We start from the raw sequence: 17,989 nt of genomic DNA on the forward strand, positions 1-17,989 counted from the left end.
TTTGGATTTAAGTTAATCTGGTTTGTAAATCAAATGAAACTAATAGATAATAAAAGGCAATCATTGAAGTCCCTTCCTTAAAATAACTTTTTAATGAAATATTTGAGTCCAGTTGAAGAACTCTAATCTCAGGCTTGTGGCAACAGTTCCCAAATTTGTCAGCACATTAAGAGTCACCTGGGGTGGGGGAGGTGGGGTCTTTAAAAAAAACTCCCACACCTAGGCCTTACCTTGGATCACTTGCATCAGAATCTCTGGCAGTGGGATCCAGGCAAAAGTAGCTTTCAAAACTCCCCAGATGATGCCAACGTGCAGAAAATACTGGGTACTGTTAATCTATGACCTCTCTGCTTGAGTGTGGTCCACAGACCAGCAGCCATGGCTCACCTGGAAGGTCGTTAGAAAGCAGAGTCTCAGGCCCACCCCAGACCTACTGGGGCAGAATCTCCTTTCACAAGAACGCCATGTGGTCGACATGCACATTACAGCGTGAGACACAGCACTCTACAGCAGAGCAAGTGACTCCATCCACCACGCCATCAACAGAGCTTAATTCTGCCTCCAAAATGCAAAAGCAAGGGCTGAGAAGCAAGAGTGAAGAGCTGAAATCATGGTTTTTCTAAACAAAAGTAAAGGCTGGATCAACAAGGAAGGCAAAATTTGAAACCCTGGAAATTTTTAACAGACTTTTCAGATATAAAATTGTTCTGCTATAATAAAAATACACACACAATAACTAGTACTTAAATGAAAGCAGGAGAAAGGAAGGAAGTTAGTTCTTTGGTTTCAACACTAGGTTTCAGCAAAGCTTCCTAAAAAGATGATCTTTTGATAGATCTCCCTTTCCTAACATAAATAATATACAAATCCTTCTTTTTTATTTCATTTCAGACACACACTATTCACTCCTACGCCTTATTCTCTCTGAATTCTCTTTCAGTGCTGTTTTGCTGGTTAATACACTTTGCAAACCAGTTAACATAGGTAACTAGTATATTAATAAAGTTTACCTTGAGATTTTTGGGTGGCTTGAAATTGAAGAATGAAGTCAGCTTATTTTGAGAAGCATTAAGTTCGAGAAGATAAGGCATACAGCTCACACAAGACAAATCTGGGGGTGGGGAATGAATACAGAATAAGGCAAGCCAACAAAATACAAATTAGACAAAGTCATTAAAAACAGCATACATTACAACAGAACACTTTTTAAATTATGCCAGTTGCAAGCACAGCCAAGCAAGAAATGACTCAGGCCTCCTCGGTGTCCCAGCTCACTCTCTCACGAGCTGCTCACAGTCAATGCTTCAAAGAGTGCCATCCTTGGAGAAACTAAAGCCTTCGATAATCCTCTGGATAATTAGCCCCTAAATCACTGAATTAGGTCTTTTCGGAAAGGCTGAAAATGCCACAATTAATTCTTTGTTATCAATTAAATTTTGCTTTAGATGGACTTAATCTTAAAACTCATTCATTATTTGAAGTGATTTAAATTATTGTTATTATTTTACTTTGACTCTGGACTGGTTCAAAAGTATGTCCGTGTTTTGCATTTTATCCCAAAGCCAATATTCTGAACCTAGGAATACTAAGGAAAGGACTACTGTGTTAATAAAAATTCATGAAATTACATATAAAACATAAAAACGGTGAAGCACTGTGCTGCCTGCCTTTCTCTGCCCCTTTACAGCAGACGGACTTCGGGGCAGCAGGGGAATTAGGGAAAGTCTCAGGAAGAATCACATGATGAGGATTTACAGCCCATCGCTATCAGTAACTTGCTTTTCCACCTGTCTTGTCATTCTAGAATCGCAGAATCGCAGCCCCTCAGAAGATGGCCTCTGGCAGGAGACCGGAGCCTCCACACCTGAGGCCAAGCAAAGTGCTTCTCCCTCTCACCAGGTGACGAAGACACACCCCGATGGGGGGAAGGAAGCAGGGCTAAGCAGCTGGAGCCGGCAATGTGAGGGGCCCCCGCCCCATTCCCCCAACATCCTTCCTTCTCAGGGTCGCTGAAGCCAGAAGATCCCCACCAATTTCTACTGCATTTCTCTGGTCTAAACCATACCCTCCTTTAGCCTGTTTATTTTATGAAATTGTTCTAGGAGGGACCATACATTGAGACAGTAACAGGAGCAAATCCAGAAAGGCTGCCTGTGAGAGGAAACTTAAGGGGAAACTCTAATTGCTTTACAGGTTTTGCCTATTTGTCCATCCGAGCTCAGCTGCACGTCTATCACCAGTGGTCTCTACCCTCTTAACTCCACGGGCCCTCACACGCCTTGGAGCTCATCTCCCAGTGGGCAGGTTAAGTGCTGTCCCATGGAGCTGTCTTGAAACAGAAGCAGCAGCTACGCTTGCCTGGCAAGTACGTCTCCAATCACTGTGATAGGAAAAGCCCACTGCCTGGGTTGCTGGGCTTCTCACTCCCCTTACTCAGTGTAGTGACCTCCGTGTCCACCAGATGGCAGGAGCTCCTCACATCTACATCCGTGGTTCTCAAACTGTGATCCTGGACCAGCAGCCTAGGTTTCCCAGGGAACTAGTTAGAAATGCAAATTCTCAAGCCCCACCCCAGATCTACTGAGTCAGAAAGCCTGAGGGTGGGGCACAGGCAACCACGTTTTAACTGGCCCCCTCCAGGTAATTCTGGTGCAAGCTGAAATCTAGTCTATATCAGGTCATCAATAAAGCTGTTCTCTTGGGGGAAAAAAAATACTGTACCTTACACGCAGGAGGTTCTCAAACACTTGATGAGTTAATAAAAGGGGCCATAAAACACTGAAGGAGACATCTGATGAGGAAAGCTTCATTTGCTACTAGGGACTGCTTGCTCAAGAGCACTGCAGATCGTTGAAGTCTCTTGCACTCTGCAATCCCTCACCCAGTAAATGAAACCAGCCTTGGAGGTGTGGAGTGTGGGCAGAGCTCCTGCCAGTAACGCTAAGAGGTCTTTCTGATGATATGATATCCGGGATTTGCTTTAAAATAACCATAGGAAGGTGGGCAGGGAAGGATGGGTCAAGCAAGATGGGCCACAGGCTGATAACTGTTGAACCTGAATATTCATTACAAACCTCTCTACTTGTGCACGTTTGTAATTTTCCATTAAAAAAGTTTTATGAAGCCAGAAAAAAAATTAAAAACCTCTGAAAATCAGTAGCATTTGAAGAATTAAAATCTGCCTGCATGTTTCTTAGCCATTGAAAAGAAAGAGTGAATTTTAATTATTGCAGTCAGATGAGGGGAAGAAATCAGAAAATGAATCAGAGAAGACCAGCAGCAACACTTAATCGTCATTAAAAAAGCTAAAGAAGCACGTAGAAAGATTATCCATGAAGGAAGAAGCAGGTCGGAAATTTCAAATAAGATCAGAAAATTAGAAACAAGGATCAAGTTTGAAGAAAACGTGACTAATTTCATTAAATGTGAGCAAGGTATCATATTAGACACCTTATACAGAATTACAAGTGGCAGACTGAGCCTTGAAAGAATCAACTAACTATATAGAGACAACAAAGAGAGGGGGAAAAAAATAAATTTTGGAATCCCTGGTGCTCAAATAAGAAGAGAAGCAGCTAGCTAGGATTAAGATGTAGATGCAAATGCAAAATAAAGAAAAGAATCCATTAAGGGGGTGGGGAGAGGACTAATTCAACTACATTGAATAAACTAATAGGGGGAAAGAAAAGGGAGTCATCCAATATTCAGAAAGCATTAAGGAAGTAATGATCCATCTCTTAAAAGGAAAGAGCAAAGCAAACATTCCATCTGATAGTCTTTAATGTCACTGAGTACGTCTCAACCACAGCGTAACATTGCGTGTCTGCTGACCTCTGCCTTTTTCTTTACTCATCGTCATGCAAAACAGAGGATCAATATGTAAACTGATCCACAATAGCACTTATGTCTAGTTTGGTAGTATTAAAGTACATTGCATTCTGCAAAGCTTAAATTTTCAAACAGTTCAGCGATCCATCAATTTACTAGGATGACAATTACGTACCTTCAATTTTATTTACTGAAAGATCCAACTTCTGTAGGTGAACGTATCCACAGAGGATGCTAATATCAATTAAATCGAGACCCTGAGAAAACAAAAGGTAAAGGACTTTAATGTTGCTTTAACAGATTAGTATTCAGACTTCTCGAATCATCTGGAAGTAAAAGTTGATAGGATGAAATCTGGAATTTCCTTCGAAAGTATAATAGAAGAGAACAAAACCTGAAGCCTATTACTAATATGCTCTCAAAACAGACTACAAAACCCAACAGAAAATGCATTCTTCTGAAGGAAATAATAGCTCGGAAAATTAGTGTTGTTAGGGAGAACAAATACGACATGAAAAGGCAAATTAAAGCAGTGTTCATGAAGACCTTTAGAGCAGTTTTACACTTTTTTAAAAACACACACACACACACATAAAAGCAATAAAGTCCAAGCCTTTATCTAGTAGAAGAAAAGAAAAAGCAAATGCCTAGAATTCAAATGAAAGGTTGAAAGAGTTCACACCTAATCGGGGAGATCATTAGAAACAATACCTCCTACGCTTTTCCAGGGTTCCTTTTCAAAGCTCTCTCACAATAATCTCATCTGATCAAACAAAGCTGTGTGCTCTGCGTGCAGGGCAGATTATCCCCAATTTAGAGATGGGGCAGGTGAGGGCCAGAGAGGTACGTAAATCGCCTAAAATCACTTAGCAAGTTAGTGATGGAGAAGGAGCCCCAGGTCTCCTGAGCCCTTGTCCAGGATCCTTTCCATGAAATCTTGCTTCTGGTGAACTCCTAGAGGGGTGGGAGGGGAATCTGGTCCCTTGGAACAAAGACTCATGTCACTGGCTTATGTTGTGGTGCCAAGAGTCAGAAAAGACCAATCAATGAAGTGTTATCATAAGCAAGGTCTCAAACATTTCTTATATAAGAATGTTTAATGAAGGCTGCTGGAACAGTAAGAAAACTACCAAAGACCTACTATGTACAAGGCATTATGCTTGGTAAGATGAGAATTACGTACAGTGATGGATTAGAGCTATATCTGCCCTTAAGAAACATGACTTTGGTGGGAGAAACTATGTACACAAGTAATAAGCAAAAGGTAAAAAAAAAAAAAAAGAGTAAGGTAAGTAAGATATAAAGAGGAAAAAAAATCACCAAACTAGCCAACCCTAGGAAAGTGTATTCAGTAAAACAGGTTATTAGGGCAAAGTAATTCAACACGTAATATCTTAAATGTAAGGAGGTCAGTGGCAAAGTAAGTTAAGCTTCGGACCATCTAGCTGAAATCAGATTTAAAGGATTGCGGTTTTTTGGGAGATCAATTTAAGGCGTACCACTACATATATAAGTAGAGTATTGACTGAAAGGGACTTGCATGGGGATGTACTGGGTGCTGGAATTATCTACCATTCCAATGCCTAACACAGTGCAGGGCACACACGGTGCTCCCTGTATGTTAATGCCTGACTGGCTGAGTCATCTGTAAAAGCTTATAAGGTGAAAATAGCAAAAGATTAGAGTCTTAGTATGCTGGTCTCAAAGGACACGTCATGGAACCGGCATGGCTGAGAAGAGCTTAACATCTCTTGGACAGTGTACTAGTTCAAGTCCAAGGCAAAATAGCCTTGCTGTGAATTACATATGCTTTGAGCCAAATTCAGGTGCTATAGCAAAATTTCAGTGTGTTTTTTTAACCTATGTATCTGCATTTACTCTGTCGACCTCCAAGGAATATTTAATGCTTTAAAATATAAGGAGGCAAAAAGAGTTAAATTGTTTTTCTAGGACTACAGAGAAACAAAAGGAGGAAAGAAGCTGAAATACTTTGAATACTCTGCTCTAACAGCTTCTCTTATGATAAAATTAGAGCCAAGATTCTGGTCTAGTATTGAAATCTTGAAAATTGATGAATAACAATACATTTTTTTTTCATAATAGGTATCTTTTAGAAAGTGTGCTATAGCTCAAAAGCTACTTATTTCTTGATGTACTTAGGGGGGAAAGTCAATACCCAAAGACTTTGTTCCCTTGGATTCAGATACAAAATTTCAGTCCTGGCACTGATCAGAGAGAAAATTCTTAAGGAATTTTTGATTGGTTTTACAGAATCAAATTCAACCTCCTGGAAGGAAAGCACTGATTACTATAAAATAGACTACTTAAGATGAAAGAAATAGACTGTGAAGGGAATGAAAACAAAGGAACTTGAGGGGGTTGATTATGGGATTGGCCAGGGCTCTTTGATGTCAAAGAGAAATAATTCGTTTAGCCATTCTCCATCAAATGCAAGGCTCTGAGATTTGGGGCCACCAAAAAAGCTATGAGTACCAGAGAAAGTGGATATGGTCCAACCAGTGTCAAGATGTAGCCACGGTGATCTTGTCATACTCACTGATAACGTCAGACTGAGGTAGACCTGCTCAGTCCCAGAGCCCGAGCGCCCCAGCTGGTAGAGTTTCTCAGCCACAACCTCCTCTCTCAGGACCCCATCAAATTCCTCCTGGTGGGGGGAGGGACCACACACACAAAAAACAAAAAACCAGAGAGATGGACAAAGAAAGGACTTCCATTAGACTTTAAAGAAATAATCCACCTCATCATATCTAGCATTTATTTATTATATCACATATCTGAGAGCTAAGCCCTGCAGAATTTACCAGCCCCCCAGAAAATTCTGTGTTGAAGACTCACACATATTACTTACGATTGAGAAATAGCTATCAAATCAGTGTGTTGCCTCTGAACTTGCAAGTGGTTGCCTGCACTAGTATTCAAAGCGGAATTCGTATTCACAGTAGCAGTGGAAGAAGCATCCGTATCAGTGGTGATGGCTCTGATGGGTGAATGCTTCTCTGCTCTAAGCACTCGGCTAACAGCTCTCAGTGGGTCAACTCATTCCTTTTGACAGTCCTGAGGTAGGTCCTCTTAGCTCTATTTTACAAATGAAGAAACCAAGGCTCACTGACACGGAAGTTAACTTGGCTGAAACCGCATAGCTAGGATGAGACAGAGCCACAACACAAACCCTTGTATGTCTGACCCCAGGGCAGTTCTAACCACTACACTTCACTGCCTGCCCACACCCCAAAGGATGGTGACATCAGACTAAGGCAATTACTTCTCTAAATCTGATATTCTTGCTGGAGAAAACAGGTCCTCAGTTCAATTCCTTTTGGTTGATTTTGCTGGATTCATACAATTTATAAGGTTTATTAAAAGGGTAAAAACCATTTCTAGGAGGAGGTTGGCCCTTAATCTATAGACACCATGGACCAGTGATGGCCCAACATGCCCTTTCCCCAAAAATGACAGGTAGAAGAGATAGCAGATGGGTTAGTGCTGCTCTGTTTGTGCTGCCTTCAACTCCATAATGACCAACACATTAACGCTAACATCAGCACGAGGACACAAAACACAGTAGTCACATCGGCCTCACTGACAAAACTAACCAATACAACTAGGGCATGGACTGTGATGGCAAAGTACCCTTTCAGTTCTTCTATGTTAATTTAGGAGCTTCCAGTGCTGCTCAGGCTGCTGGTACTGAGGACATAAGTCCATGGGCTCGTGCTACTGTAAAGTTTCTTTCCTCCCAAATTTCCACTATCCCAGAGAAGCAAGTACCGCTCACAGGGAGATACCGCACAGCTGGGCAGGCTTGGTTGGAACCAGATAACTTTATATAAATTTTATAAAGGTTTCTCTGAGCTTCATCTCTAAATAGGATATGGTACTACTTTTTCTTAGTGTTTTAGAGAGGATAAAAAAATAATTGTGAACATAAAGTTCTTAGCATGATGTCTAGAACACAGCAAGTGTTCCCAATAAATGGCAGTTGTTATCACAAATTGATGAATTTCAAAATTTCACATCTTAATGTTTCATTCATCCACGCCAACCAACCTGTTCACAAAATGGGGGAAACAGATTTACTTTTCTAAACAAAGTTGCAATTTTTTATAGAAGACCTCAGAAGGAATAGAGGTGAAAAAGTGTTAACTTCTCTCCAAAAATGTCCATCTGGCCCACCCCCTCCATTTCCTGGAATCAAGAAGATACAGCATCCCTTACTCACAGCAGGTGGATGTCTACTCTTCAACATGGGCAATGGTATGGAGACTGGCCACCCTGTCAGCATTTTCCCAGATCCCCAAGGCAAGACTCCCCCTGGCAACCCCTTCACACCTCCTTTAAGGCTCCTGCCGTTTGTCAGTGTCATCCCTCTCCCTTCTGGTCTCTGGTCATTTTCAGACCTTTACCAGCCCTGTCTATATCTTGGGTGGCTTCAGAACCCCTAAGGAGGGCCACTCAACACCCCTACCACTCCAAGCGCGCGCCCACGCACACACAAACACACATACACACATTAATCTCTCAACTCCAAACAACTTAAAATTGATCATCAACCAACTTCAGCCATCCCCTGCCCTGGGCATTCCCTGGACCTAGTCTTCATGCTAAATTGCTCCACCCTAGACACCTCAGACCGCAGTCTTCCATTACTCTCAGGTCCCACAGCTGCCCGCCCTTCAACCTCTTCAGCATCTACTGAACTTCGTCTTTGACCACAACAAAATCTCCAGTCTGTTCATTCTTCCCTTTCTCAAAGTCTGTCTGGCCCCTCCTGACTATATACTTCCCACAGACAATTTCAATGTCTCTCTATCCTCAAGTCTCTGACTCCTTGGCCTCTGATCGCAACTGCCCAATACATACCCAGACCTCAATTAACTTCACAATCGACCACTGTGCTGAGATAAAAAACTGGGATAAAAACTTTTCTAGCATGCCAAGCACATGCCAGACAAGGACACAAGCCATTTCAGGAGTCTGATATATCACAACAGAGGTAAGTGGGGTGCTTGGCCTAGAAGCAGGGCCCCCACGTTACATTGGCTCTAGGTGGGAGTAGAAGGTTAGCAAAGGCTTCCTTGGGGAAAGAGCAAATGAGACCCAAAGTTGTGTGTTATTCTGGCAAAGGGGAGGAAAGGGCAGAAGAGGGCCAAGAAGGGTGCTGCGGGCACAAGGGGCCACATGTACAAAATCCCACAGGAACAAATGAGTGTGGACCACTGGGGAGACTACAGAGTTCAAAATAGCTAAAGTGTAAGGTGGGAGGGGAGATACAGCACTCAGTACATGGGGGGAGCTCCGACATGGGCTGAATGAGTGAATGACCTGACTCCTTCCCTGAGCTGCCGAGTCTGCATTCCCATGTGCATTCTGGGGCCTCGGTGCTATTCGTGCTCTCACTGGCTCCCGTTCTCCTTCGGCGGCCTTTCACCTCCCCACCTGGCTGGTCAGGTCCCAGGCGTCTCCTCAAGCTGCCTGGCGTCTCCGCTTCTCCGTCCTCACTCACTCTCAGCAGAGGACCTCCCAGCCCTTCTCTCCAGCTTCCCAGGCACAGTATGAGCCACCAGACATGAGCCCCCTGGACATCCCACATCCGTCCTGAGGCTTCCTGCTGGGGTCTCAGAAGAGGATGGCTCCTTCTCTGCACTCAGGCTCCCCCTCCCTGTGTCCCCGGGGACCGTGTGCAGGGTGCATCAGAGTTGCCCTCATTTGCCTGAGGTTTCAACTCATGACTCTCCATGGTCATTCTCCTACCTGTCACTCTTCCAGTTACACAAGCACGTGAGCATCTTCTGTCCCAAAGAGCTCTACCTCCATACCAACCGGATGCCTGCAGGGTTGCCTTTTCACTCTTTCCCTTGTTCCCCTCCTGTTCACTCTTCAACTCCGTTCAGCTAGGCTGCTGCCTTCACCACATCACAAGCCCCACAGAGGCCAAGGTCTCCAGTGACCCTCCCGGAGGCAAAGCTAAGGGGAACTTTTGGGCCTTTTCCCACTCAACCTCTTGGCTGCATGACCCATGTCCATGTTCTCTAGGCTTTCTTGCCTTGGCTCCCCTACCACGCAGCTTTCTTCTCCTTTTTCTCTCACGAGTCCTTTCCAGTTTCCTTCCCTGAATCCTCTTCATCTGCCTGCCCCTGAAATGCCTGCAGCTCCAGGGTTTTTTCCTGGCCCTCCTCTTCGCTTCTCTCTTCTCTTCCTGGATGATCTCACAGACCCCAATGCTGGTGGTTCCCAGGCCTCCCATTCTGAGTCCTCTTTTGATTTCCAGAGTCAAATGATTCATACATTCAGCGCAAAGCACAGCTCCACTGATCCCTGTTTCCCATGGTGGTTAATGGCCTTCATCTCCCCAGATCATGCCAGAGACCTGGCGGTCAACCTAGACTTCTAATGTTCAATTAGTGGCTGTCTCATCTTAAATATTTTACAAACACACTTATCTAGCTTCCTTTCCATTCCCATTGCCTTAATCCAGACTCCTGTCTCTCCCCCAGAGATTCTGCTCTCACCTATAACCCATCACTAGGAAAAGTTGCCACCTATCTACCCACACATCACCTCTCCACCCAAACACGGGTTTGGGCTCCCTTCATGTCTTCCACAATCCTTGCAATCTAGCTGTGATCTGCACACATCTCTTTACAGGCTGAACAGCTACGATTTACTCACCTTCTTATCTCACCTTGGGAGCAGGGACAACCATGTACAACCTCCATCACATTCTCACCTTCTTCCACCATTACTATAGCCATTATGGATTACATCTATAATTTTTTGAGAGCCTGCTCTGTACCAGACACTATGCTAAGAACTTTAACAGAGGCTTTCCCATTAAATTTGATGTTCATAACTATCTAATGAATAGGCATTATTACCCACATAAAGATATTGGCAAAGAGTGGTTTTCATGCAGCAGAAATATGTCCTGGGTCCAGGCACCCCTTCTGCCTTATAGAATCAAAGAGTACTTCCTATATAGCAATCACTTTGTGAATGTTTATTCAGTGAAGGCTAAATTAGTGAAATCACTTAATGACCTGTAGTTAGCAGATAAGAACACGTAAATTATCATTTGTATTAGGAACAGTATAAATAATACATTGTGCTAAGTAGTTTACACATAGGATTTCATTTAATTTTCACAACTCTCCTATAACGTAGGTATTATTATAATTCCCATATTGCAGATGGGACAGAGAGAGTATGAGTAACTCGCTCAAAATCTCACAACTAACAAAAGGCTTTGTACAATTCTTTGAGTCCAAAGGTGATATTCTGAACAGCTGGTCTGCCCTATCTCGCTCAAGTTCATTGAGGTTAATTGCATTATAGGCACTTCATAATCACTGCAACCATCATAACATTATAAATCTTAATCAGGCTAGGATATGGAAAATAAATCACTGAACATAAAATGTTTCCTCTTTAAACTTTTCAGTTTAGTTAGCATATCAAAACATGAGACACTATAGAAAACTAAAATAGAACATGAGAATACAAAATAAATATTTAGAATAGAAATGGAAGAAATAATAAACTTTTCCCCCACACAGTCTACAAGCCAAAAAGGATTAACTAGTTCCAGTCAACCCCCTCCCTCTATGGTTTGTTAAGGGCATACTGAAGACAGATTAACAATGGTACTAATGAACCCTGTAGCCAAAGAACATGTGTTAATTAGAATAATAAACTGGTGATTCATTTGTTAATTCCTCTGGGGTGGACGCTGGTGGAAACCAAACCAACATCTTAAGTTGTAAAAGCATTGCTACAGTTTTGCAAGAGTCACCCTTAAGCATGGCAAAGTAAATCAACAAAAGATGAACAACAGAAGTCAATTTTCTGCAGTCCACTTTAAGCACAGTTGATGTGTAATTAGCCCATACAGAAGGAGACAGAAGAAGAGGAAAAACAAAACTGGGGATGAGGGTGGAAACAAATGGGCCAAATGTGGAAAGTGAACAAAAGGACATTACAAAAGAAAGGAACCCAAGTCGGGGACAGAGTATAAGTGGCTAATGGCAGACTCAGAGTAACAGAAGACACTGCAATTTGCAGAGGGGAGAACAAGAAAAAAATAAATAAATAAATAAAGCAAATGAGGAAAGGAGACAGTGAAAGAGAACAGATATAACAAAAAGAAACATGTCTGGCCTCAAGGAGAAAAGGTGTCTAGGAAAAGGTGCAATGATGCAGAGGAAATGCCAGAAGATCCTAGGACGAGGATGCTGGAAACATTCTATTTTTCTGTAATATATCTACTTAGGAAAAGAATTTGAAGCAATTTATGCAGTGAAGGAAGAGGAAAGGGGAGAAAAAAACCTAATCTAAAGAAAACACACTGAAATTAAGACAAACATTGAATTAAGAAAAAAAATTGTTTCCTGGCAGCCAAGACAAAGAGGAAAACCTAACAGTGTATCTAAAGAAAGCAAATCAATTTATGTGTTTAGCAAAAGCAAACAATGTTTTAGAAAGTCAAGAGCAGGAAATGATGTGATGAGAAGTTGAAAGGGACAAGAAGATAAGCAACTGACTAAGAAAGAAACAAGACGACAATAAGTGTAAGAGAGAAGAGGAACTGGGTGTTGAGAAGAGGCATTGTAGAAAAGAGGGAATTGATATTAATGTGAAGGGTCAAGCTGCCAACAGGTCATTACAGACGGGGATGTTGGGAACATTCCCCACATCCTAAAATACTCCCACAGTGAGCAGTGTGTGTGAGAGTGTTGCTTGTATAATGCATCACATACCCCAGACAGAAGTCATATATAAAACTTTCAAGTCACTTTGTCTTTGAGAAAGCATTTAGACTATTTCAAGAGAGTAATTTTTTTTTCTCCCTAGAGGAAGGAGGCTGAAGGGACTAGAAGTTGGGGAGAGTGTTGGAATACTTCACAGTCATGGGGAAAATGTGCAGGGGGTGCAGAAGTAGCACTCTGCTCATTCTCAATACTGTCAATGCATGATTTTGAAAAAGTTAAAGCCGTAACTCCCACACAAATAAATAGATACTTTTTAGTAGCAACGCTATGTAACTTGACTCTTAAGAAATCAAACATGCTAACGAAAAATAAAGGACATACTTGGAGACATCTTAGGCAGAGGATGAGGAAACAGGACAACAGAAATGGGAAGGAGAGAGGGGGAGTCTCGGAGCAGTAAGAAAGAGGCGCTCCTGGAGGCGAGGAGCCCTAAGAAAGAGCTCAGCCATGGGCTGGTGAGGGGTCCGACTGCTAAAGAAGAAAGCGAGGGGATGGGGTGGGGGGGAGGCACACCTCCAAATCCAGCATTTCTGACTCTGAGGATTCCTCGGATTCCACTTCACCCTCGCCCTCTCCCTCTCCCTCGCCCTCGTCCTCTTCCTCTTCCTCGCCCTGGTATTCCTCTCTGTCCACGTCTGACTCCTGATAGCGGTGAACGAGCTGCTGGAACAGGTAGGAGGAGGCTCTGCGGAAAGTATCTTTCGATCTCTGCCCCATGGGAAAAGGAGACCAGCAACACTGACGTTCCTTTTCTGAGTGCAACAGTTTCGACTGGGCTCCAATTCGTGAACTGCCCGAACCTCCCTGGAGAAAAGAGGGCTTTGGCAGCTGGGGATCTCTCCCGGAGGTCGCCATCTTGTTTACCCGGTTGCCTAGGAGACTGACGCCCCAGGAGGAGGTGCCGCAAGGGATTTTGGGGGCTGTAGTCTCCGCCCCTCCGCAAGTCCTCGCAGCTTGAGCTGGCATGGGCGCCCAACTTTCCTTTTCTTTTTATCCTCCTGTTCTGGTGTTTTTCTCTTTGTAGTCCATTCAGTCTCTGGCTTTGTTTCTTTTTGTTTGTCCTTCTCGTCTTCACTTCTTTTCTCCACATCCTTTTGTGTCCAACTGTATTTTCTCTTGACCTCGAGGCCCCTCTTAAGAGATTTTTCATCTCACCCTAAGATCACCAGAGAGTGTCCCATCTGGCTTCATTCAGGAGGGATCTTTCTGCCCAGTCGTACTTGTTAGTGTCAGGTGTCCCTAAAGCCGTCTGTCTGAAAGCTAGTAATCCTGAAATTTTACTCGCTGCAGTGTGGTGAGCACAAATGAAATAGAAGGCATGGCTCCTGTCCTTATGATTTAATTGCAGATACTACCAGACAACGATGACTGAGAGCTGGTTTGCAATTTACGTTTTTACCTCGAAATGATAAGCTGTGTCCTTGGGGAGAAAAACTGGCCATGGTCTAACAGTCCAAATAGAGTTTTAAAAGAAACAAAAACAAACTGACACCATATCTGAAAGCCTCTGTAAAGCTGTCAGCATCCCCTAAATAACTGTATTAGCCAATGACCTGCACTGCTAATTATTTTTATCTTGTTGCATGAGTTCTCTTCACACTTTTATAAAATACTCTTGCAAGATTACAAAGCATGATTTTATGCTAGTGTGATTTCATGTGACCCAAATCCCATAGCCTTGAGCTCCACAAAATAGACACTGTATAGAAAAGCAGAATGAAAGTTATAGTAACTATTATTGCCATAGTGATGACAAGAGAGATCCCTGCAGGGAAGTCGCCCTCATCCTGCTGGCTTTACAGGGCCTTTTCTCCATGCTTCAGTGATAGCACTTGTGAATACAAAATGATCCTGTCAATGGCTGTCAGGGGAGAAGGTGAAAAAATCCTTATGGACACCATCCATTGACTATTATCTTTCTCAGTGCTTGAGGGCCTGTGAGAACTGACATAAAGCCTTCAGAACTACCTTCCTTCTTTATCTTGCTCATCATAAATGTAAAGGCCATAATGAAAGTTTCTCTTTTGGCTAGGCTCATCTTACAGCTTGCTTGCTTCTTTTCCAGTGGGTAGAAACTCCTCCAAGGGGCTTTTCTCCACCCTTACCCCCAGAGGCCCTGGATCTAGCTGACTGACATAAGGACAAAGGGGACAGAAAGTATAAAAATGGAAACCCAGTGCAATTTTTGTTTTTTTCAATAACTTAATCAGCATTTCTAGCAAAGTGAGTTTTGGCAATGTCAGTCTGTTGAGAAAAGTGTCGTAAGGCAGAGTTAGTTAAGATCTGTCAAAGAGTAATTTTCAGAAAGTTAAAATGATGATTATCACCCAAAATAGAGGGAAACACATGTGGAAGGTTTTTGTTCTACTCATTAATTGATGAGGGAACCAGTAAGATGGTAACAGGGTATTTGCAGTCCATAAAGAAAAGACATTTTGAAGTAAGTTTGCTAAGTTAGAGATAAAACTGGTTAATGCCCTATGGGACATTAAACTTTAGCCTTTGGAGTTATACATTTCTAAACTTTTCTTCTCTTTTCACCTTCACATCTACTTACTGTCCATCCTCATTTTACAGATGAGGTAACTGAGGCCCAGAGAATTTAAATAACTGGCCCAAGGACAAGCAGTGGTGCTGAAGTCCAAACCTAGGATGACCAGCTCCACAGTCTACCTTCAACTAATGCTTCTGCAGGTGGAAAATGTGATGCAGGATCAAGGTACACAATAGGTCTCAGAAGAAAAACCATTTATCAGTTAATGTTCTTATGTATAAACAAAAGAATTCACTCAGAGAATAACCCTGTCATATCAGAATCATAGCATGTCAGAACTAGAAAGAATTTAAAAGCTCATCCCAACTCTCCCTTTTACAGAAGAAGAAACTGATCATCCTCCAGGGACAATGACTTGCCCCCAAGCCTCTGAATTGTTAGCAGCCAAGCAGGAATTAAGAGTCCAGACCTCTCCTTTCTCAATCTTTGCTTTTGCTAGTTCACAAAATGCCCCATATGCTGGAACTGTATGAGTAGAATCCCTTCTTTGGGATTCTGAGCATCAAAACAGAAGGCACTGTCTCTATAAAAGTTATTCTACTGGGTGGGGAAGACAGAATTTAGCAGAGGGAGAGGAGGTGAGGGGAGGGAGTATTTTGTCTAAACGTTTCCTATTAGCATAAGACATCAATAATTGCTTCCATTTATTCATTGCTTACTGGAAACCAGGCCTGTGCTATGTGCTGTAAACATATCTCAGTTATAATTATTCCAACTGCTCTCTGAAATAGGAATTGATATCCTCATTTTACAAAGGAGAAGAATGACACTCAAAAATGCTAAGCAAGTTGCCCGGTCACACAACTTGTATCCAAACCAAAATTCCAACTCAAGTCTTCCTGGATCCAAAGCCTCTGATCTTAACCATTAATACTCTGCTTTCTCCAGAAGTATGAATTAGCTTCTCATGAAGTAATTGTGAGGCACCAGGCCCTGTTGAGGTACTGAAAATTGGGGCATGTGTGTGTGTGTGTGTGGGTGGGGTGCTGGGGGCCAGGCAGGAAGACTCGAGGTTTCTGAAGCCAGGGAAGCACAGTGGGGTGGGCAGAGGCAGTGGGATATACTAACCCAGGAGAGCAGGGTCTTCTTTGATAGCCCTGGATCCTTACCCACTTAGGTGAGAGGAAGAAGAAAGAGGAAGAGTGTCGCTGTGACACTCAAGAGTGCCTCTCTTGAGAGGATGTCTGGGATAGGCTATGGAAAGGGGGGAATCAAAGGGGTGAAGAGCTTAAGTTTAAAAGAGGGTGCTAACTACCAGCTTTGGCTACTTGGTAGCTTTACCCTGGTACTATCATTGACCTTTACCCTGACTTTTCTGTGTAGAACAGGGGTCCCCCCAAATCTGGAGCCGGCCCTCTGATATAAGACATTACTTCATTGAGAATGGAAAGAAAAGGCAGGGAAGAACCGTCTGCTTCCTGTGTTTGGGGAGAGCATCTTCCCAGGATTGTAGACCCTGGGCAAAGCAAAGAATCTATGCTCCATCCAGTTCATGTATATATACCCCCTCCCCAGTTTGCTGAGAGAGAAAAATGGGTTAAACAGTGCTCAGGTATGTTGAGGTGGCAGCACCTTGAACTCACGGTGTTTTTGATAGAACAGTTAAATTTTCACAGAATATCATGACATGGTGAGAGCAGATAGGCCATAGAAGGTGCCACTGATATACTAATAACAATGAAAATAGAATCACAACTAATGTTTATGAGTAAGAACTATGTGCCGGACACCCTTATAAATACTTTACATATATTAACTCATTTTATCCCTGCAAAGAGCCTACAGAGTAGAGATTAATATTATTATCCCCACGTTACAGATGAGGAAAGACAGGCATATAGGGGTCATGTAACCCACTCAACCCACTTTGCCACAAGTGGCAAAGCTAGAACTCAAATGGAGAGAGTCTGGTTTCCCGACCCACATCCTTAATCAAAACACTGTACTCCACTCAATTGCTTTAGTAAAACTTTATGGGGGATGTTATGAACTGAATTTTTGTGATCCCCAAAATTCATACGTTGAACTCTAATCCCCAACGTGATGGTAAGAGGAGGTGGGGCTCGAGGAAGTGATTGGGTCTTGAAGGTGGAGCCCTCCTCAGTGGGGTAAGAAGAGGCCAGAGAGCTAGCTCCTCTTCCCACCAGGTGAGGATACAAGGAGAAGGTGGCTTCTGCAGCCTGGAAGGTTTTCACCAGAACCTGAACCTGGCACCCTGACCTTGGACTTCCAGCCTCTAGAACTGTGAGAAATAGAGTCTTGTTGTCTATAACCCAATCCATATTCTCTGTTGTAGCAGCCCAAACTGACTGTGACAGGAGAAGACCTTAAATCTGAAATAATTTGATGCATTAATATCATATTCTTTTATGTTTTGTTATTCCTTTCTATGAAGAAGGGATGATCATTCATAAAGAAGGAAGTTTATTATCTAATAATAGTTCAGTAGGTCTATAGACATTAGGCACATAGTTACACAAATAACCATCTATTTCAATTGCCGTAAAGGCTAAGAATGGAAAATCTAGGGGCCAAGAGAACATCCCCTGGGGCCACCCTAACTCAATACAGTGTATTGGCAAACTGTCAGACAGACACTTCGAGCCTCAGTAAAATTATCAAAAAAGTTGGGAAAAGACAGTACAATAAATGAGGGACTTCACTTGTTATTTCTGCAGAAATCAGCTGTCTTCAGACTATGGTGACAATAATTAATTGGGCTGGGAGGGCTGAATACAGTCCAGGCAAGATTTGACTGAGCCGAATAATATCTGTCCCAAACAAGTATCAAAGGCATTTTGCGGAGCGTCCTATAATAGAT

General features: G+C 42.7%; 1 protein-coding gene across 17 annotated transcripts in view; it reads right to left on the reverse strand.

Moving 5' to 3' along the window:
- The window catches only part of LRGUK (leucine rich repeats and guanylate kinase domain containing), a 133,579-nt gene that overhangs the window by 92,113 nt on the left and 23,477 nt on the right, over window positions 1-17,989 (reverse strand). For 5 of the 17 annotated variants that reach the window (XM_074367026.1, XM_074367030.1, XM_074367029.1 and 2 more), the window contains 3 exons: window positions 6,386-6,493; window positions 4,004-4,085; window positions 1,011-1,111 (listed from right to left, as the gene is read on the reverse strand). In XM_074367026.1, the coding sequence (XP_074223127.1) occupies window positions 1,011-1,091 (81 nt within the window). In that variant the 5' untranslated portion in view covers window positions 1,092-1,111; window positions 4,004-4,085; window positions 6,386-6,493. Of the gene's footprint in view, window positions 1-230; window positions 483-1,010; window positions 1,112-4,003; window positions 4,086-6,385; window positions 6,494-13,127; window positions 15,019-17,989 lie in introns of those variants that run through there. The other 12 variants (XM_074367022.1, XM_074367023.1, XM_074367021.1 and 9 more) reach the window with 8 other exon arrangements.

The sequence above is a fragment of the Camelus bactrianus genome, chromosome 7 (genome assembly GCF_048773025.1).
Source record: "Camelus bactrianus isolate YW-2024 breed Bactrian camel chromosome 7, ASM4877302v1, whole genome shotgun sequence".
In the NCBI taxonomy this organism is placed as follows: Eukaryota; Metazoa; Chordata; class Mammalia; order Artiodactyla; family Camelidae; genus Camelus; species Camelus bactrianus.